This window comes from Haliaeetus albicilla, chromosome 13 (assembly GCF_947461875.1).
Source record: "Haliaeetus albicilla chromosome 13, bHalAlb1.1, whole genome shotgun sequence".
Lineage (NCBI taxonomy): Eukaryota > Metazoa > Chordata > Aves > Accipitriformes > Accipitridae > Haliaeetus > Haliaeetus albicilla.
In genome coordinates, this window is record NC_091495.1 from 18,294,339 (window position 1) to 18,310,153 (window position 15,815).

The following is a 15,815-nucleotide window of genomic DNA, read 5'->3' on the forward strand; positions in this document are numbered from 1 at the left end:
TAGTTTGGATCAGAAATGTATCTCTGAAGTCTCTCTCTCCATCATCCTGACTTCTTACATTGTGATTCACATAATGGAACAGTTTTGCACAACAAAACTGAGTTCTTTTCCATAAAACTAATGTGCTACATAAATACACCCAATTATGCTGCAGCTGCTAATGGGTGTTCAGTTCATGGGGCAAGACTAGAACTAGACCCCCGTCCCCATGTTTGTAGTGTTGATGCTGATACTCAGCATTAAGTGTTTCACTCCATGCATTCACACCTACTGTGCTGCACCTGCTTGCTAACTAACACAGAACTTGCCCTCCTCTGTTTTCAAATGTGACTTTAGAGCTTTGTGTTTAGCTACCAAAATGTTGCTGAAGATCCTGTTGACTTTTGGTAAGGTTTAAGCTCCTTTAAAAACCCAGAGTGCTTTAGAAAATAAATCTTGGGCTCCTAAGGTGGCATTTGCAAAAGTACTGTGTCTTATAGGAATAACTGCTGAAGTTTCAGAAACCTGAACTCCCCTGCGCTCTCTGCCTTACTGTGGTCAGACTGCTTTTCAGGTTATTTTAATCTAAGTAATAATAATCTAAGTAATAAGTCGATACTGTGTTTTAGTTGGTAGAACTGCAGCAGCCATGCTCACAGTAGGTAAAGTTGGGTAGAGGCTGAAGTGCTGTCAACCTCAGAGAATGGAGCACAACTTTTCTAAAAGTTTAGTCTTAGTAGAAGACTAACTTTAGACTTAGTAGAAGTTCCCACCTAATTCTTTCTCCTTGGTGCAAGCTTTTCTTTGTCTGAAATGAGAGTTTTTCAGTGATACAAGTGGGTTGCAGTGACGATGACCTCTTTGAACAGTTCCAGGAGTAGGGAATGTACATCTCTGGGCAACCTGTTCCAGTGTCTTGCCACCCTCATAGTAAAGAATTTCTTTGTTATATCTAATCTAAATCTTCCCTCTTTTAGTTCAAAACCATTACCCCTTGTCCTATCACTACAGGCCCTGGTAAAAAAACCTCTCTCCATTCTGACTACAGGCTGAACATCAGTCAAATGTGTTACCAGGTGGAACCTAAAAGTTCTACCTTTTGCATTTGATGTTTATTTTGGGGGGCAAATAGTAAAATTTCTTCTAGTCGTCCTCATTGTGGCATCTCCAGAACTGCTCTGTAACTTACGTAAGGAACCTTGTAGTTTCCATGAGAAACAGAATCTGATGTATTTTTCTGGATGAATGTTTATAGCTATGATCAAATCCTTTCCAATGTCTCCTCAAGCATTTTTGTGTTTACATCAGTCTTGATTCTTTTAATTCTTTTCTGAATTTTCCTTCTCTGTTACTTTTTTCCAGTATTTGGCAGTAGACCTGGATACTCAATTTAATGCTATTGAGAGTGAAGTATTTCCAGCTACTCCTCATAAATGTTGCATTTTGCATGAAAGTCCATGTCTTCAAATTTATTTTTTAAACTGCAAATTTTTTGTTCAGTTTTTACTACTTAGAGTAGATTTTGTGGTGTAAGCAATTTTTGATCTTTATGATTTGGGAAATCTTGAAGATGGCGTTCCTCCCAAATGAACCTTGTGTTTTGAAGAACTGTTGGAAGATGTAGGAATAAAAAAGGTCTGATCACTCTAAATACTTCGGCAAAATGAATGACTTCAAAAAGTTTCACCTGCTAGTGTGCTGCAGAATCAAAGAAACTGATTACCTTTGTACCTTGTTACCTTTGTAGTAGAACACAACTCTTTACTTGTAATAACTTTTAAGAATACTTGAATTTTATCTGGTTTTGTTGCTTAAGTATATACTACTTACTAGCTTTCTATTCTGGAGCTTACACTGACTTGATGTATGAAGTCAAATAAATTCATAGGTGGATGTTTGCTGATGGATTAACTATTCATGACTTCTTTGTGCTCTTGATCAGTAGCTCTCAAATTCAGGATAGGCAGAAGAAGAAACAACTGCTATGCAAAATCTGAAAACTAAGAACCAGAACAAGATAGCCAATGTACTTCTGAAAATTATCACTAGCTTTCCAGATATTTTGGATCTGAGAAAGCCATGCTTCTCTAAGCTCTTCCTCCATTCCCCTTGCTCTTGATGATGATGATGATGATACCTTATGATACCCTGCCATAACAAGGACTTGATTCTTCTTCTCCTTTTATGGTTTTGACTAGGAATTAATACACACGTTGAGAAGTGAGCGTAGTGGGCAGGATCCGTTAGTCAAGCAATTAGAGGCACCAAGGAGGGCTTTAGTGGCTAATGCCATACCTGAAGTAGCCTAAAAGTCTGTTGTGGTCTCAAGGGAGGTGGTGTGTTGTCAGGGGTTTTGTCATAGAGCTGTAAATTTAGCTCCTGGTGTTCCCTGTTCAACCTGCAACACCCTCCTACGTGAAGATGGTGGTGGAGACGGCCTGTATCTGAGTCAGAACATGCTGCTAGTTACTTGTTTTAGCATATACATCAACCTGGCAGAGGGCCTGTTATGCTCTTAGTATATAGTTAGCGTATGTCCCCTTCTTCTCCCAGACCACTTCAGTGGCATATGTAAATAAGAAATGTTTCGGCATTTCAGACAAAGGAGTTGGAAGAGTGTTTAATAAAAATGAAATTGAGAATTTGGGTTAAAATACTGGGTTTGTGCTGTTCTTTAAAAACAAAATGGCATGCTTTCCAGCCATGAACACACACCCCACCAGATTTCCAGTTTTTATGTTCCCAGTTTGAAATACTCTGTGCATGTGTAGCTATGTATTTATTTAATCTGAAACATTGAATTCAACTCTTAAATGGCATTGTATCTTGTCCTACAGCTACTCTGAAGGGCACTCAGGATGAATTAAACAAGAAAGCACTTCAGACTTTGGAGAGGTGAGTAGGAATCTTGCAGATACTTGCATTGTGTATTTCTTTGGATGAATTCAGAATAATTGCTGGTTTTAATGTTGTTTTTCTTCTGCGTAAGGCTTCCTTGCCTGAAAATTTAAAAAACGGTTCAGTAGATTTCAGCAATAGTCTGTCAAAACCATCCCTGTGATGGCTAAATGCAGTGATTATTTGGTTGAATATCCAAGGGAAGAGTACCTGTTCTGCCACTAAACAGCAAGAACCTTAGCCCCAAATTAGCTGCAGTGAGATCTACAGCGCTGGGAGATGCAGCTTCCTCATATGATGCCAGCAGGCAAATGTGGAAAGCTAGTTTTGTCTCCCTTCCTGTGTGAAGCAGGCTTAAACTCCTATTTCCCTCATGGTGGGAAAGTACCTTTACCACCAGGGTTTAGGCTGCTATGGGGTGACCTGCCATCAGTGCACTTACCAGGGAGAGGATGATTACTGTCCTAGTGAGTGTTTACAGGACCTGTTGTGTGAAAAGGGTGCTATGGAGCTAGTGGTACAAAGCAGTCACCACTCGCCTGTTCTTCACCACTGTATTTTGTGCGAGAGTCTGATCCAATGGCTCTGCCCTGAAAGTATCTGTGAATTGAACTCCTCTCCAGCTACAGTTACCTCAAGTAAAACTGCTTGGGTTAAAAACCTTTTTTTGTCAGTTCTGTTGTGGTAGAGATGTGAGGTGTGAGCTTCCTGACCCTGTCACAACCAAGTTACACCACCCAAAATACACTAGGTGGTGCTTGGGCAGTTAACATTGTAAATGTAGGTGCCTACAGACTTTAGATGGCTACTAAATGGAAGCTTATATGTTCTAAGTCTTGGGCTGAAGTATCAAATTCTGGGTTTGGTGTGGTCATAAATACATTACAAAAGTGAAGAAAATTTGAGATCTCTGGTATCTCAAAGTACAGGTATAGCAGTTGAACATGTTACTGGATCTTAGCTGTTTTTCTGACGCTGAGCAAGGAGTCCAGTATGTTTGTCTTGCACTGGTTTTGCAGTGGTTGCAAGAGCATGTAGTAAGCTGAAACCACAGATGTAATTCTGGATGTTTACCCTATGAAGATCTGAAAGATAAAATTTTAAAAAGCCATTTATTCAGTCACTTTTTAGATCAGGAATATACTTTAAGTCACGCTAGTTCCTGGACCCAATGTAATACTTTCACTTCTGCCTAATTTTGCTGTAGTTGCAGTGCTTTTAAACTGCATTTATTTTTATCCTTTGACCTTTCCCACTGGCTGTGGCTTGTTTTCATGGTATCTTAACTCTAGCTAGGAAGCAGACAAGCTTCTAGCCAAACATTAGGTACTCAAACTTAAGCCAACAGGGATGTTGTGGTAGTGAGCTGGTTAACTAGTATCTTCCTAAATGCCCGAGTTTGGTTTCTTTTTTTTCTCTTCCTTGTTTTTCACCTGTTTTTAAAGTACATATATGATCTCTCAGCCATGGTTTGGCCTGTAGCCATCTTTGTAAGTGGCCTTTTCAGCTGGAAGATTGGATCAAATATTTTTCTAATACCTTTTGAGGAAACCGAGCAGTAAACTAACAACCCTTTGTTTCTTTCCAAAACCACCATTAATATCTTCTCCCGTACATCCATGTGAACTTTCCCCTGTTGTTTATTGTTGGAGAGGCTACTGGAGGTTTCACAGGAGGCTTGCTGAAGAGGCAGCTCACCCTGCTCCAGCAGCTTAGGGCAAAGCTGGGTTCTGTCTTGTGGAGTCTTGTTGTTGTTGTTTGGCGGGGGGGGGGCGTGTTTTGGTTTTGTTGTTGGGTTTTTTGGTTTTGGGGGTTTTTTTAAGTGGGGGGAGAAATTAGTGACTTGCTTGTAGTAATGGCACCATGATGTCTTTGGCGTTGCTTCAGAATCCTTGAGTGCTACCTTGATTTGCAGTTACAGGACACATTCAGTCCATATTAAATTAATTAGTTCTAGAGCCATTAGTTATAAAAGTCAACTCCAACAGCTTCTTGCTCAAGGGCCAAGATGGCATTTAAGAGGTGGCTGCCATTAAAATGGTGTGTGGTTTGTTTCCTAAAGTAATTATTTGATTTTTGTTTGCTTGCTTCTTTATTATTAGCAAATGAATAGTTTTGGCAGGGTTTTTAACCACCAGCCTTGTCAGCCTGTTTCTCCCTCATAAGGATGTTAATCATGCTCACTTTGGGCAGGACGATGCAGGTGCAGGCTTCCCTGCTGTCCTGGAATGCAGACCAGAAAGAGGTCAGGAACATCGGTTGGCTACGAGGGACCTTCCCTTTCCCCATCTCTCCCATGTGAAATGACTTACCTGTGCCGCAGAGCTAGGAGTGAGCGCTGAGGATCAGCAAGGGGATAATCCACTGGTCCCTGGGCTGGGCTGCCAGTATGGCATGAGCCAGTGCCCGACGTTGCTCCTAGGTTAGGTCCCCAAAACACTATCTTCACGTTGCCTTGGTTAATGGCTTCTCCACAGGCTAGCAAGCTCAGACTGCAGTTTAATGCTTAGCATAGTCTGAGAGGACAGTTGTGCCCTCGTTGTCCATCCCTGTTCCCTGCCTTGCACAAGCCTGTGTGAAGGGCCTCCACATCTGGTTCTGGAGACACTGCAGTCTTCACTAGCCAAGGGATCACTGCAGTGCACGCTGTTGCCTGCTGTGGACTAGAAGGTAATATTTAAGAGGTCCAAGCCTGAGGAGTGAGGGCCTTGGTTTTGGTCCAGGTTCAGCTCTTGCCACCAAATCCTCATTCCTCCCTCAATGTCTTCCCTTTCCAAATTAGGAGCCTACTGTCAACGATTAGCCTAGAAGCTGCAGGGTGGAGGATGTTTTGTGTGTTTGAGCACCAGCTTACGTCACAGTCTCCTGATCTGTAGCTCTCTACATGCTCAAAATCACAATTACAGCAAAACAATTACTTTTTCAGTGCTAACCTAACCCTCTCCTATTGTTCAAAATGCAGCAATATAGGAACAAGTTGGACAACTATCTCCCTCACCTAAATTACTTAAAATAATGCTTTAATGGGTTTGTCATGAGTTAAGAACTATTTTCTCCATATTCGTTACCCAAGTTCCAAAACACTAAGTGACATTTAATGAAGGAGCATGTAAGTTGTATAACATCCTGGCAGTTGGGTTTCTCATACTTGTTTCCTGTGAGCCTGGCTTAGCCAGGCCAGCAGTGATCTGCTTCTTGTCTAGTTTTGGTGTACTCCCGTTACTGGACTAGTTACTAGTTTTCTGTAGGAGAGGACTGGGTTTTGTTCTGTGCTTGTGTGCAACTCACAGCGAAGGAGTTCTGCAAAGTACAATCTAACAGTCACTTTTCTTTTTGTATTGTGTGGTTATCCTTAAAGAGCACGTGACTTGGCCCCAGAAGATCACCAAATCATCCTCTACCTGTCACTGCAGCTGGCTCTTGTCAGACAGGTATGTGCAATAATTGGCAACCACTGAGTCATGAGCGAGTGGGAGAAGGACAGTCCAACTGAACAAGACCCAGACTTGCTAAACAAGGTCCTGTCCTTCCTACATTGTAATTGATAACAATCCATCAGAATATGTTTGTGTAAGATGTTTTATATTATTATTTTTTAAATAGTAATTCTATAGCACATGGAACAACCTTGCCTAGGGCATGCATTCAGCTCTAACTCCTGAGCAGTGCTGTTCCCACTTGGAGCAACTTTGTCCGTGTGGGGTGAGCAAGGTGTGTTTATTCCTGTTCCCTGCGTATCATGCTGTGTCCTGCTGTAGACCCCTCCAAAGGCTGTCTCGTTACTGTCTGGTTCTGTATCACACCAGATCACATGCTCTCTGTGCTGGGGATTTGTTTATTCCATACTTGGGCACATTCAGCGTTAGGCTTTGATGGGTGCTGGAGCTCTGCAGTGAGTGGGATTAGTTGGCATTTGAATGCTGCTGCAGGTGTTAACTCATAAAAATTAAGCTGATCAGAAAGTACACTGCACTGCCTTTCAGAAAAAAACATCTGGGCTGTGCTTTATTTTTCTGTCCCTTCTGTTTAAAAGCCAAAGACTTTACTGGAGCAGCCCCTATTTTTTAAATGCTTCACTAGCTAGGTTTGAAATTTCATTGTCACAGTTTCCTTCTTTGACAGGCTTTCTGCCTGCTGCAGTTTTCTCTCCTTAGCCTACACTACAGAGTCAAACAGATACTTTGTACTTTCCTGAGCTAATTAGGGGAGCTGTGTGTTCAGGAGGTTAAACTAATTGTTCCAAGAGACCACACTCTTGATAATGTCACTTTGTAACCCTTTCATAATGAGAGCAGTGTGTTGTAAGGAAGCCTGCAATAAGAAATGATAATTAAAATGGCTTATTTAACTTTCTCATCTGCCTACTGGCTGCTTTATGAGGCAGTTTACTCAGGGTCTTTCATTAAAAAAAATCCAGCTACCCTTCTTTCTGTCATAGCTTTTGCCTCTTAGGGAGGTTGTCTGATGTGCTGCCTCTTCTGCTTCTTGCCATGAGTAAAAACATTACACCTTTTCACCTGCTAGCCTTAAAAATAAAGTCAAGATTTTTGTGGTCATTGGTTCTTTGTTGTTCTCACTGTTATTGGTCCACTGCATTTTTAACTCATTACCCTTTCTTTTTTTCCAGTTGTAGCCTGTCCTTACACTGTCATTTCATATGTCTCATCATTTCCCTTCCTTCCTGTTCTTTCCATTCAGTCTCTTGTCCTCATGTTCACTTTCTCTTTTGTCTACCTCACCTGTGTATTTTCATCCTTGATGTTCTGCCAGGCACCCCTGCTACCATAGATGTGTGATCTAAATGTGTTACATAGTGTCAGCCTGACCTCTGCAATGCTGCTCCTGCTCTTCTCCGTCTAGTGAGAATAAGTCTTTAATGCATGCTTGGAGAGAGAGGAGATACCTGAGACATCTTTATTTTTAGACTGCTGTAAAATATCCTACTCTTCTTTTGCCAGTTTACTTAATGATAAACATAATTATTTAAAGTAATATATTCTTGTCCTGATTAACTGAAAGATAAATGATACCTTTTTTTGACAGATTGCATTAACTATTGAACATCACAGTTAGGGCTTTCATCAGGCGATGCTACAGTACCAACAAATCAGGCCATTCTTACACAGTAGGTTATAATATAATACCTGAATGTTATTCTCAACAAATAGGCCTTTGTGTTTCTATAGTCAAGGTCAATAAATGAGATTACCTTACCCAACACTGAAAAATCTAGCTATCAACTTGCATAGATAAGAGAGCATTTTCATGGAACAAAGCAAGAGAAGCAGCTGACCAGTAGAGTGCCAAGCACAGTTGGAGCAATTCATTTTCTTGGAAGACTCTGTAAAATATTTCCAATAGCACTTGTCTCTGTTAGCACTGGGCAAGGGAAAGGGGAAATGGAAAAGCATAAGCTTCCTTCTGACACATGATGAGGATGTGACAAAAGAGGAATTGTTATAAAAGATTTTCACAGAGTTGGCAGTTGAAAACTACCAGCAACCAACTTGAAAGATGGTGATGATGATGGTGATGTGCTTCGTGCTTGTGTCTGTATGTGGCTCTGTGTCTTAAAGACCACTGGAGTCATGGGGAGGATCCAGTGACTCCTGGAGGGTCTAGGTCAGCCCCACAGCATTTTGGGGTGGATTTTTCAGCAAAATACAGAGTAGAATACCCTCTTCTGTAAGGAGGGTCTCAATCTGGTTTTCCCCCAAAGTTGAAGTGTCACAAGCCCAAGGTCAGTATTTGCCATGGTGGTTATCTCCATCTGCAGCGCCTGTCTGGCAGCTGGCCAAGCTGATCGACAAATGAGACTTGTAATTCCCAAATCCCAGCGGTTGGTTTGGCTGCCTCTCCTGTTTCTGTGGTAACAGCATTTGGATCAGCAAAAACAAGGTAAAATGAACATTTTAAAGCTCACTGATTTTAATGCCTTGCCTTAGTTTTTAGCAGGCTAGTTTCTATGGAAATGACTAGAGAGTCAGTGCTTTTGTTAATTTTAAGTGCTAGTTCCCTTCTTGGTTTGGGGGGTGGTGGTGTTTTGGACCTTGAATGCCATGTAAATCGGTGTCGGATATATATAAACACATATGGGGGTTTCGTACCATTTTAATACTTGATTTGATTTGACCTTTCTTTGCATGAAAATAGGAAGGGAAAGACAGCCAGGGGCCAGCAGCTGAGAATTAAAGGTCTCACTTACCAGTTTCATCTGGGGGCTGCCAACAGACCTGAAGTTTCAAGTGGCAATATCCGAAAAACACCTACCACCTTCCAGAGTGTCTGGGTGTAAAAATAAGATAGATATCAGTTAAGACACCAGAGAAAATATTTCAGCTGTTTTCTCCACAGTTTTTATTCTGGTTTAAGAAGGTGAGACTGCTGTCTTTTCTTTGCCTCAGGAGGGGAACTCTGTTTTACTACGTATTGAGAGGTGCTTCTTTCAGCAACTGCTGGATGTGGGTAGTTCTGGTCTGTGTGTGCCTCCTCTGTTGAACAGCAACATGCTGCTTTTCTGTCTAGGTCCTGGACTAGATTTTTCTGGTGATCAAAACCAGCTTGTAGTAAGAATTAAGTAATAACTTAACTCACAGATATGTCTGCATCTGCTTTCCTGAAGTTCTGGTGGACTGTAGCAAGTCTGTTTTCAATGGAAGCTCTTGCCAGTCAATAAAGTTTTCTCCTTTCTATAATCCCTATGCTATAAAAAGAAATGGAGAGGATAGTTTTAATGGTTAAATAACTGTAACTCACAACTGATGTGAAATTATAAGGCCTGAAAACTCCTTTTATGAGATCCTGTTTCATTTACCATTCTAAATATGAAAGTGCATTCTACTGTTGGGAATTATTTTTAACACTCGCACTGTTTTCTTTTTTATACGTACAGTTGTAACATCCCAGCATTGTTTTTAAGGAAGCATATAGCATTATTGAAATAAATTCTGTTATATAAGAGGCAGCCTAAATAATCCATAGTGAGGCATTATTTTGGTAGTGCTGCAAAATGCTGTTTCTGGCTTACTGCAGTATCTTTGCTTCCCAGTCAGTGTGATCTGAATATACCTGTGTGCCATGCAGAACATGTGTGGTATATTCTTTAACAGAAAGATGAATCAGAGAAGGTTAGCCTCTTCTAATTGCAGGCCCCACTTGGACTTGCAGTCCAGCTGAAATAAGATTACTTTAAAGTGCAGCACTTGTAGGGAATTTAAACTGGCAGCCTACTTGTGATACAGCCCTGAAGTTTCAGGGTGCCATCTGGGCTGCCAGCTTCCATCTTTCTCATATTATATAGCTACTTAAATAAATAAGCTGTGGCATCTGTCAATAGATTGAAGATCTCTGCTTTTCAAAAGAAGTTTGTGTTCACTCCTGACAAATATCTTGCTTTTATTGTTCTAGAAATTTAGTTTTTATTTCATTGCATCTGGTCTGTTGCAAGTTGTTGTTTTGTATAATGCTTCCCATAAAGGAATAGAGTCTCCTCCTATTATTAAAGGTTATTTTTTCTTATCTGTGTTTTGTCCACTGTAATTATGCAGTAGTACTTTGCAGGCTACTAATGGTGTTACAGCACTAAGGAATCTTTTGGGGCTCAAGTTAAACCATCGGGTGTCAGGGAAGCATGATTAACTTCCAAAAACAGCCATTGCCTGTGATGCTGATGGTGCTAGAAGGAAACACTGAAATGAGATGTAACCATTGCAAGCCCTATGCTACAGAACAGGCAAAAATTATTTTAGATTATGTCTATTTCAACAGTATGTGACTGCCTGTTCAGCAGGCACAGGTTTGCAGGAGTGACCACAACTGACTTCTGTGCTGCTTTATTTTGTGTACGTTGCAACAGAGTCAAGAGAGCTGCTTTGATAGCTGGCATGTGTTAGGGGTGTGAACTTGCAGTTGTGTGATCATCAGACATTTGCATGGGTAAAGCAAAGTCTCAGTGGCTTAGTTTGCATGTTCACGTGCAAGTAAGGTCAAGTATCCTACAATTTTGAAGTCCCCCAGTAAGGACACTAGTTGCAAGTATTACTCTTTGTCTGATTCATACTAGCAAATTAGTATTACCTTCCCAAGTCTTTGAATAGAGTCATAGAATAGTAGACTTTGGAGGGGTCCTCTGGAGATCACCCGGTTCAATCCCTGCTCAAAGCCCCCTCCAGTTGTTTGGTTTACAGCTTTTCTTTTTCTTCTAATTAACTTATTTTTCCCAAAACATGGAATTTCTTTATGACTCCTTCTACAGGTCTGAGACAGAGGAATAGAAAAAAATAAGAGGTGTTTTTGGTCCCAAGTGCAAGAAGAGTCTTGAAGCTGCTTTCATAGAATCATAGAATCATTTAGGTTGGAAAAGACCTTCAAGATCATCAAGTCCAACCATCAACCATGCCCACTAAACCATGTCCTGAAGTGCCTTGTCTACGCGCTTTTTGAATACCTCCAGGGATGGTGACTCAACCACTTCCCTGGGCAGCCTATTCCAATGTCTGACAACCCTTTCAGTAAAGAAGTTTTTCCTAATATCCAACCTAAATCTCCCTTGCCTCAACTTGAGGCCATTTCCTCTTGTCCTGTCTCCAGCCACCTGACAGAAGAGACCAGCACCCACCTCACTACAACCCCCCTTCAGGTAGTTGTAGAGAGCAATAAGGTCTCCCCTCAGCCTCCTTTTCTCCAGAGTAAACAGCCCCAGCTCCCCCAGCCGCTCCTCATAAGACTTGTGCTCCAGGCCCCTCACCAACTTGGTTGCCCTTCTCTGGACACGCTCCAGCACCTCAGTGTCTTTCCTGTAGTGAGGGGCCCAAAACTGAACACAGTACTTGAGGTGCGGCCTCACCAGTGCCGAGTACAGGGGAACAACCACCTCCCTGCTCCTGCTGGCCACACTATTTCTGATGCAGGCCAGGATGCCGTTGGCCTTCTTGGCCACCCGGGCACACTGCTGGCTCATATTCAGCCGGCTGTCAACCAGCATCCCCAGGTCTTTTTCTGCCAGGCAGCTTTCCAGCCACTCTTCCCCAAACCTGTAATGCTGCATGGGGTTGTTGTGACCGAAGCGCAGGACCCGGCATTTGGCCTTGTTGAACCTCCAGCCTGTCCAGATCTCTCTGTAGAGCCTTCCTACCCTCAAGTGGATCGACGCTGCCTCCCAACTTGGTGTCATCTGCGAACTTGCTGAGGGTGCACTTGATCCCCTCATCCAGATCATTGGTAAAGATATTAAACAGAACTCACCCCAATACTGAGCCCTTTGTTTTAGCAAGTCAAATTTATATACCTCTGGTATACCTACTGAAGAACTTTGTGGACAGGCAGATCTGGGCCCACCACAGACTCATGCCTGTTGTCCTGGTTTGAAGTTGTCTTGTCATCGCTAGTGTTTTTACATCGTAAGAAAATGTGTCCTAGTAAGGTGCTGAAGGAACATTGGTGATTTAAGCCAATGTGTTTGCCTTTGCAGTAGGCTATAACAACACATGTGGTTAAAGTAGCTCCACTGACAAGCAGTAATTCATTAAAGCTGAGCACTCAGTCATATATCCCAACCTGAATTGAAGCCAGGACATTCAGCAATTTTGAAGCTGTGGGCCAGATGCCAATTTGGTGTTGTGTCTGTGGAGCAGTGGCACTGATCTCCAGACTTGCATGGAGTCACCAGTAATAGAGTAGTTAAGTCCTTTGGCTTACGTATGCACAGTGAGAGTGAAATGTCATTTGGACATTAGGGTGAAGTTGTCCCATGAACAGAATATGTACCACGGTCCCAGAAGTATACCTGGGATCTAGACCATCAGCAACCTCTGTTGTAACTGCAGGCAGTGTAATTATTGCTTTCCTTAGTAATACACTACCTGTTTTGCTGAGTGATCTGTGGAGGTGCTGGGAATTTGACACTGGTGGTATGCCAAGGCAGGAGAATGTTTGCAGAGCTTTGCTAGGTGGGAAGTTCTCATAGTAGGAAAGAAGGAACTGTGTTCTCCATCCCTTAAGGGAAGGAGAGGGAAGGTATATATGAGGAAAAGAAATTTATACGTTTCTCTGTTTTGTTTTCTGCAGGCTTCCAGAACCAAACACTAATCTGAAATAATTTAAGTAACAGTAATTTCAGACACTAGAAAATCTTAAAGAAAATCCTCCATATAAAACTTAACTGGAAGCCAAAGGAAAGAAAATCTACTAAAAAGTTCCCTTTTGAACAGAGAGCCTAAAATAGGGTATTGGATCAAAAAGAGCATGTGATACACTTGCATTCATTTATAGGTGTTAAGTTTTCTGCCAAGTGAGACTTAATTCTAATGACATGCTACTGCTGTGAGTGTCAGGACTGCTCTTTACATTGCTGCTTGCAAAGATACTTCCTTTTCTGACAGCATTTTGAATCTTGACTGTTTTACTCTTGAGCATTCAAACTTAATTTTTATGTTCTTGATCTAAATCATGAAAGGCCTTGCACAGCCATCACAAGAGGCAAAGTGCAGCAGAGATGTGTAATGCTCTCCCCCAGGTGAAGAGCCAGCCACTTATCCTAGAAGATGGACTTGAGAATTGGGCCTCTAGTGAATTTGTTTACAGCATAGAAGCACCATGCCAAAGTTAAGAGTGGGTTGATTGGATCAGGTCAGTTGCTCCTGTTTATAAGCAGTGATTTTGTAATGCCGCAGACTCCTTTCTCTAGAATGTGGTTGTTTTTTTCAAGCAGTGCAGTCTGTTAATTTTGGCAAACTTTTCAGATAGTAAAAGTCTTTCTCATAGGTGCCTAAGTAGAATTGTTTCAGAATTTCTAATGACTGTATTTGTTCTTACCTTTGGGATATAATGTAGGACTGAAGGAGAAATGTGTTCTCTTTTTATTTCTACCCCATGTCGTTCCAGATTTCTGATGCTATAGAACATCTTCAAGAAGCACTGCAGCTGTGCAAAGATGACTTGAATTCACTTCATCTACTGGCCCTCCTTTTTTCAGCTCAGAAGCACTATCAGCATGCACTGGATGTTATCAACATGGCTGTTGCTGAATACCCAGAAAGCTTTAGGTAAGAGTTATTGCATGATGTGATACATCCAGTCAGGAATGATCTGCTCACTACCTCTGTTCTCAGTCATACACAAGGAGCCTGTTAAATCAGGTGTGCTACTGGTGCGTCACTCTCCTCCTGGGTGTACTGTGAAGCCAAAACATGTGAGGCTCAGGGTACTCTTTTGATTTTCCATCTTCATGGTCTTTCTGTTTTTAAAACTAATCCTTGTGCTTGTTTGCTTTTCCAGATTTGTCTTTCTGTATTGTGCTGATGGTGTTTTCTCCCATATATCTTCTTGTACTTTTTTCATAAGTCACTTAACATGTGGAGAAATGTGTGAGACAGCTATGATGATGTCTGCCTGTATCACAAATAATTTTATATTTGGTAAACTTCCTGGTTAAAGACAAACAAATTCTTCATGTATTCACCACACTTTTGATGCTTATGTATGACACAATTTGCTGCAATAGCACAGCTGGGGAAAAAAATCAGTTGTAATAAAGTATAGCTGAAAGGATGATTTGGCTGCCTAAGAGCAGGTTTGAACCAGCACAGACTTCTTGGAGCCAGAGGTTTCCACTGTTCTATGTTTGACTCAGTCCTCCATCCATCCAAGGGTGATAAATTGAATTCCTTGCGATTTACTGTCATGACCTTTCAAAACAATGAATTTGTCTGTTCTGTGCAAAAATTAAAGCTACTGTAACACTTTCTGGTGATTGTAAACTAGCTGAGTTTCTCAGCCAAAGTGCAGAAAATCCTATTGCATTGCTGGAAGACCAACTTCCATTCAGAACTGCCTGTATTTAACTGAAGGTTTAAACCCATGCAGCATTGTCTTTAGGCAGCCCGCTTTCTCACTGGAGAGAGGGAGCAGCCTCCACAGGTGTAGTCCAGCAGCTGAGTGGGACATTGTCTAAACCAAAGCAAAGGGAGGTCACAAGTGAGATTGAGGCTATCCAAATGTGAGCTTGAATGCTTCAGGATCTTTTATAACTATGATGCTATATCAGCATATAATGCTTTTCATTGTAAGTTGCATGTTGCCATTCAAAATAGCTCTGCTGTCTGTGTTTTTGAGGTTAGTTACTTTGTGTATGTAAGGAGCTAAGACCATCAGTGCACATCTTTGAGAACGAAGTGAAAATTAGTAATGGAAAAGCTCTTAAAATGATGCCAACATCTCTTCAGAGTGTGAACATGGGATGATTGAGACAGGAGATACTCCAGTGGCTGCTACATTGTGTTCTGTGGTTTGAAAATAATAAGCATAGTAAAAAAAATCATGTTTTACAGTCAAAGGTCAGATAGTCATTGAGGACTGCAAACACTCGAAGATGGAGAAGACAGAGGTGGAAGAGGAAGAAGAAAAAGAAACTCGTTGTTTATGTGAGGAACAGAGCATTTGCCATCTCAGATCAACCAACTGGCCCATCAAGTCCTGGATCTTTCCTCCAGCACTTGCAGAGAATTTATGTTTCAGGGGAGGACAAAACAAAGAAAACGTGGTGTGCAAAGTAGCTTGGAGGGCTGCTGGGTAGGTTCCTTTGTGCTGTCTGGTAATCTGATTTCCCCAAAGCAGAAAAGAATATTATCTCCTATTCTTCTGTCAGCACCAATCTTCATGTGCAGAAAGACCTGGTAAGGAGTAGCAGAATAGATCATTTCTGATAGAAACGATTAATATTGGTAGTGAAAGCTACAGGTTCGTGCTTACTCCTAGACACAGACTTGCTAGAGCGTGTGCTTTTGGAATAACCCCTCTTTGCTCCCTGCGTGCACTGTGGTACGTAACACAGTTGGCAGTGAGACTCATTAACAGGTACAAAGGGATGCAGGAGTAGGGGCTGGCTTCTTGCGTCTGCTGCTATCAGTAGCCTGTCTCAGTGTGGGTCTTTCTCTAAACCA

The 15,815-nt window shown here is 41.6% G+C and overlaps 1 protein-coding gene across 5 annotated transcripts in view; it reads left to right on the top strand.

Annotated features, from left to right (window-relative positions):
* TTC7A (tetratricopeptide repeat domain 7A) overlaps positions 1-15,815 on the top strand; it is a 183,307-nt gene that overhangs the window by 72,949 nt on the left and 94,543 nt on the right. For all 5 annotated transcript variants that reach the window (XM_069800322.1, XM_069800326.1, XM_069800323.1 and 2 more), the window contains 3 exons: positions 2,817-2,874; positions 6,236-6,308; positions 13,759-13,919. In XM_069800322.1, coding sequence (XP_069656423.1) covers positions 2,817-2,874; positions 6,236-6,308; positions 13,759-13,919 — 292 coding nt within the window. The remainder of the gene's footprint in view (positions 1-2,816; positions 2,875-6,235; positions 6,309-13,758; positions 13,920-15,815) is intronic.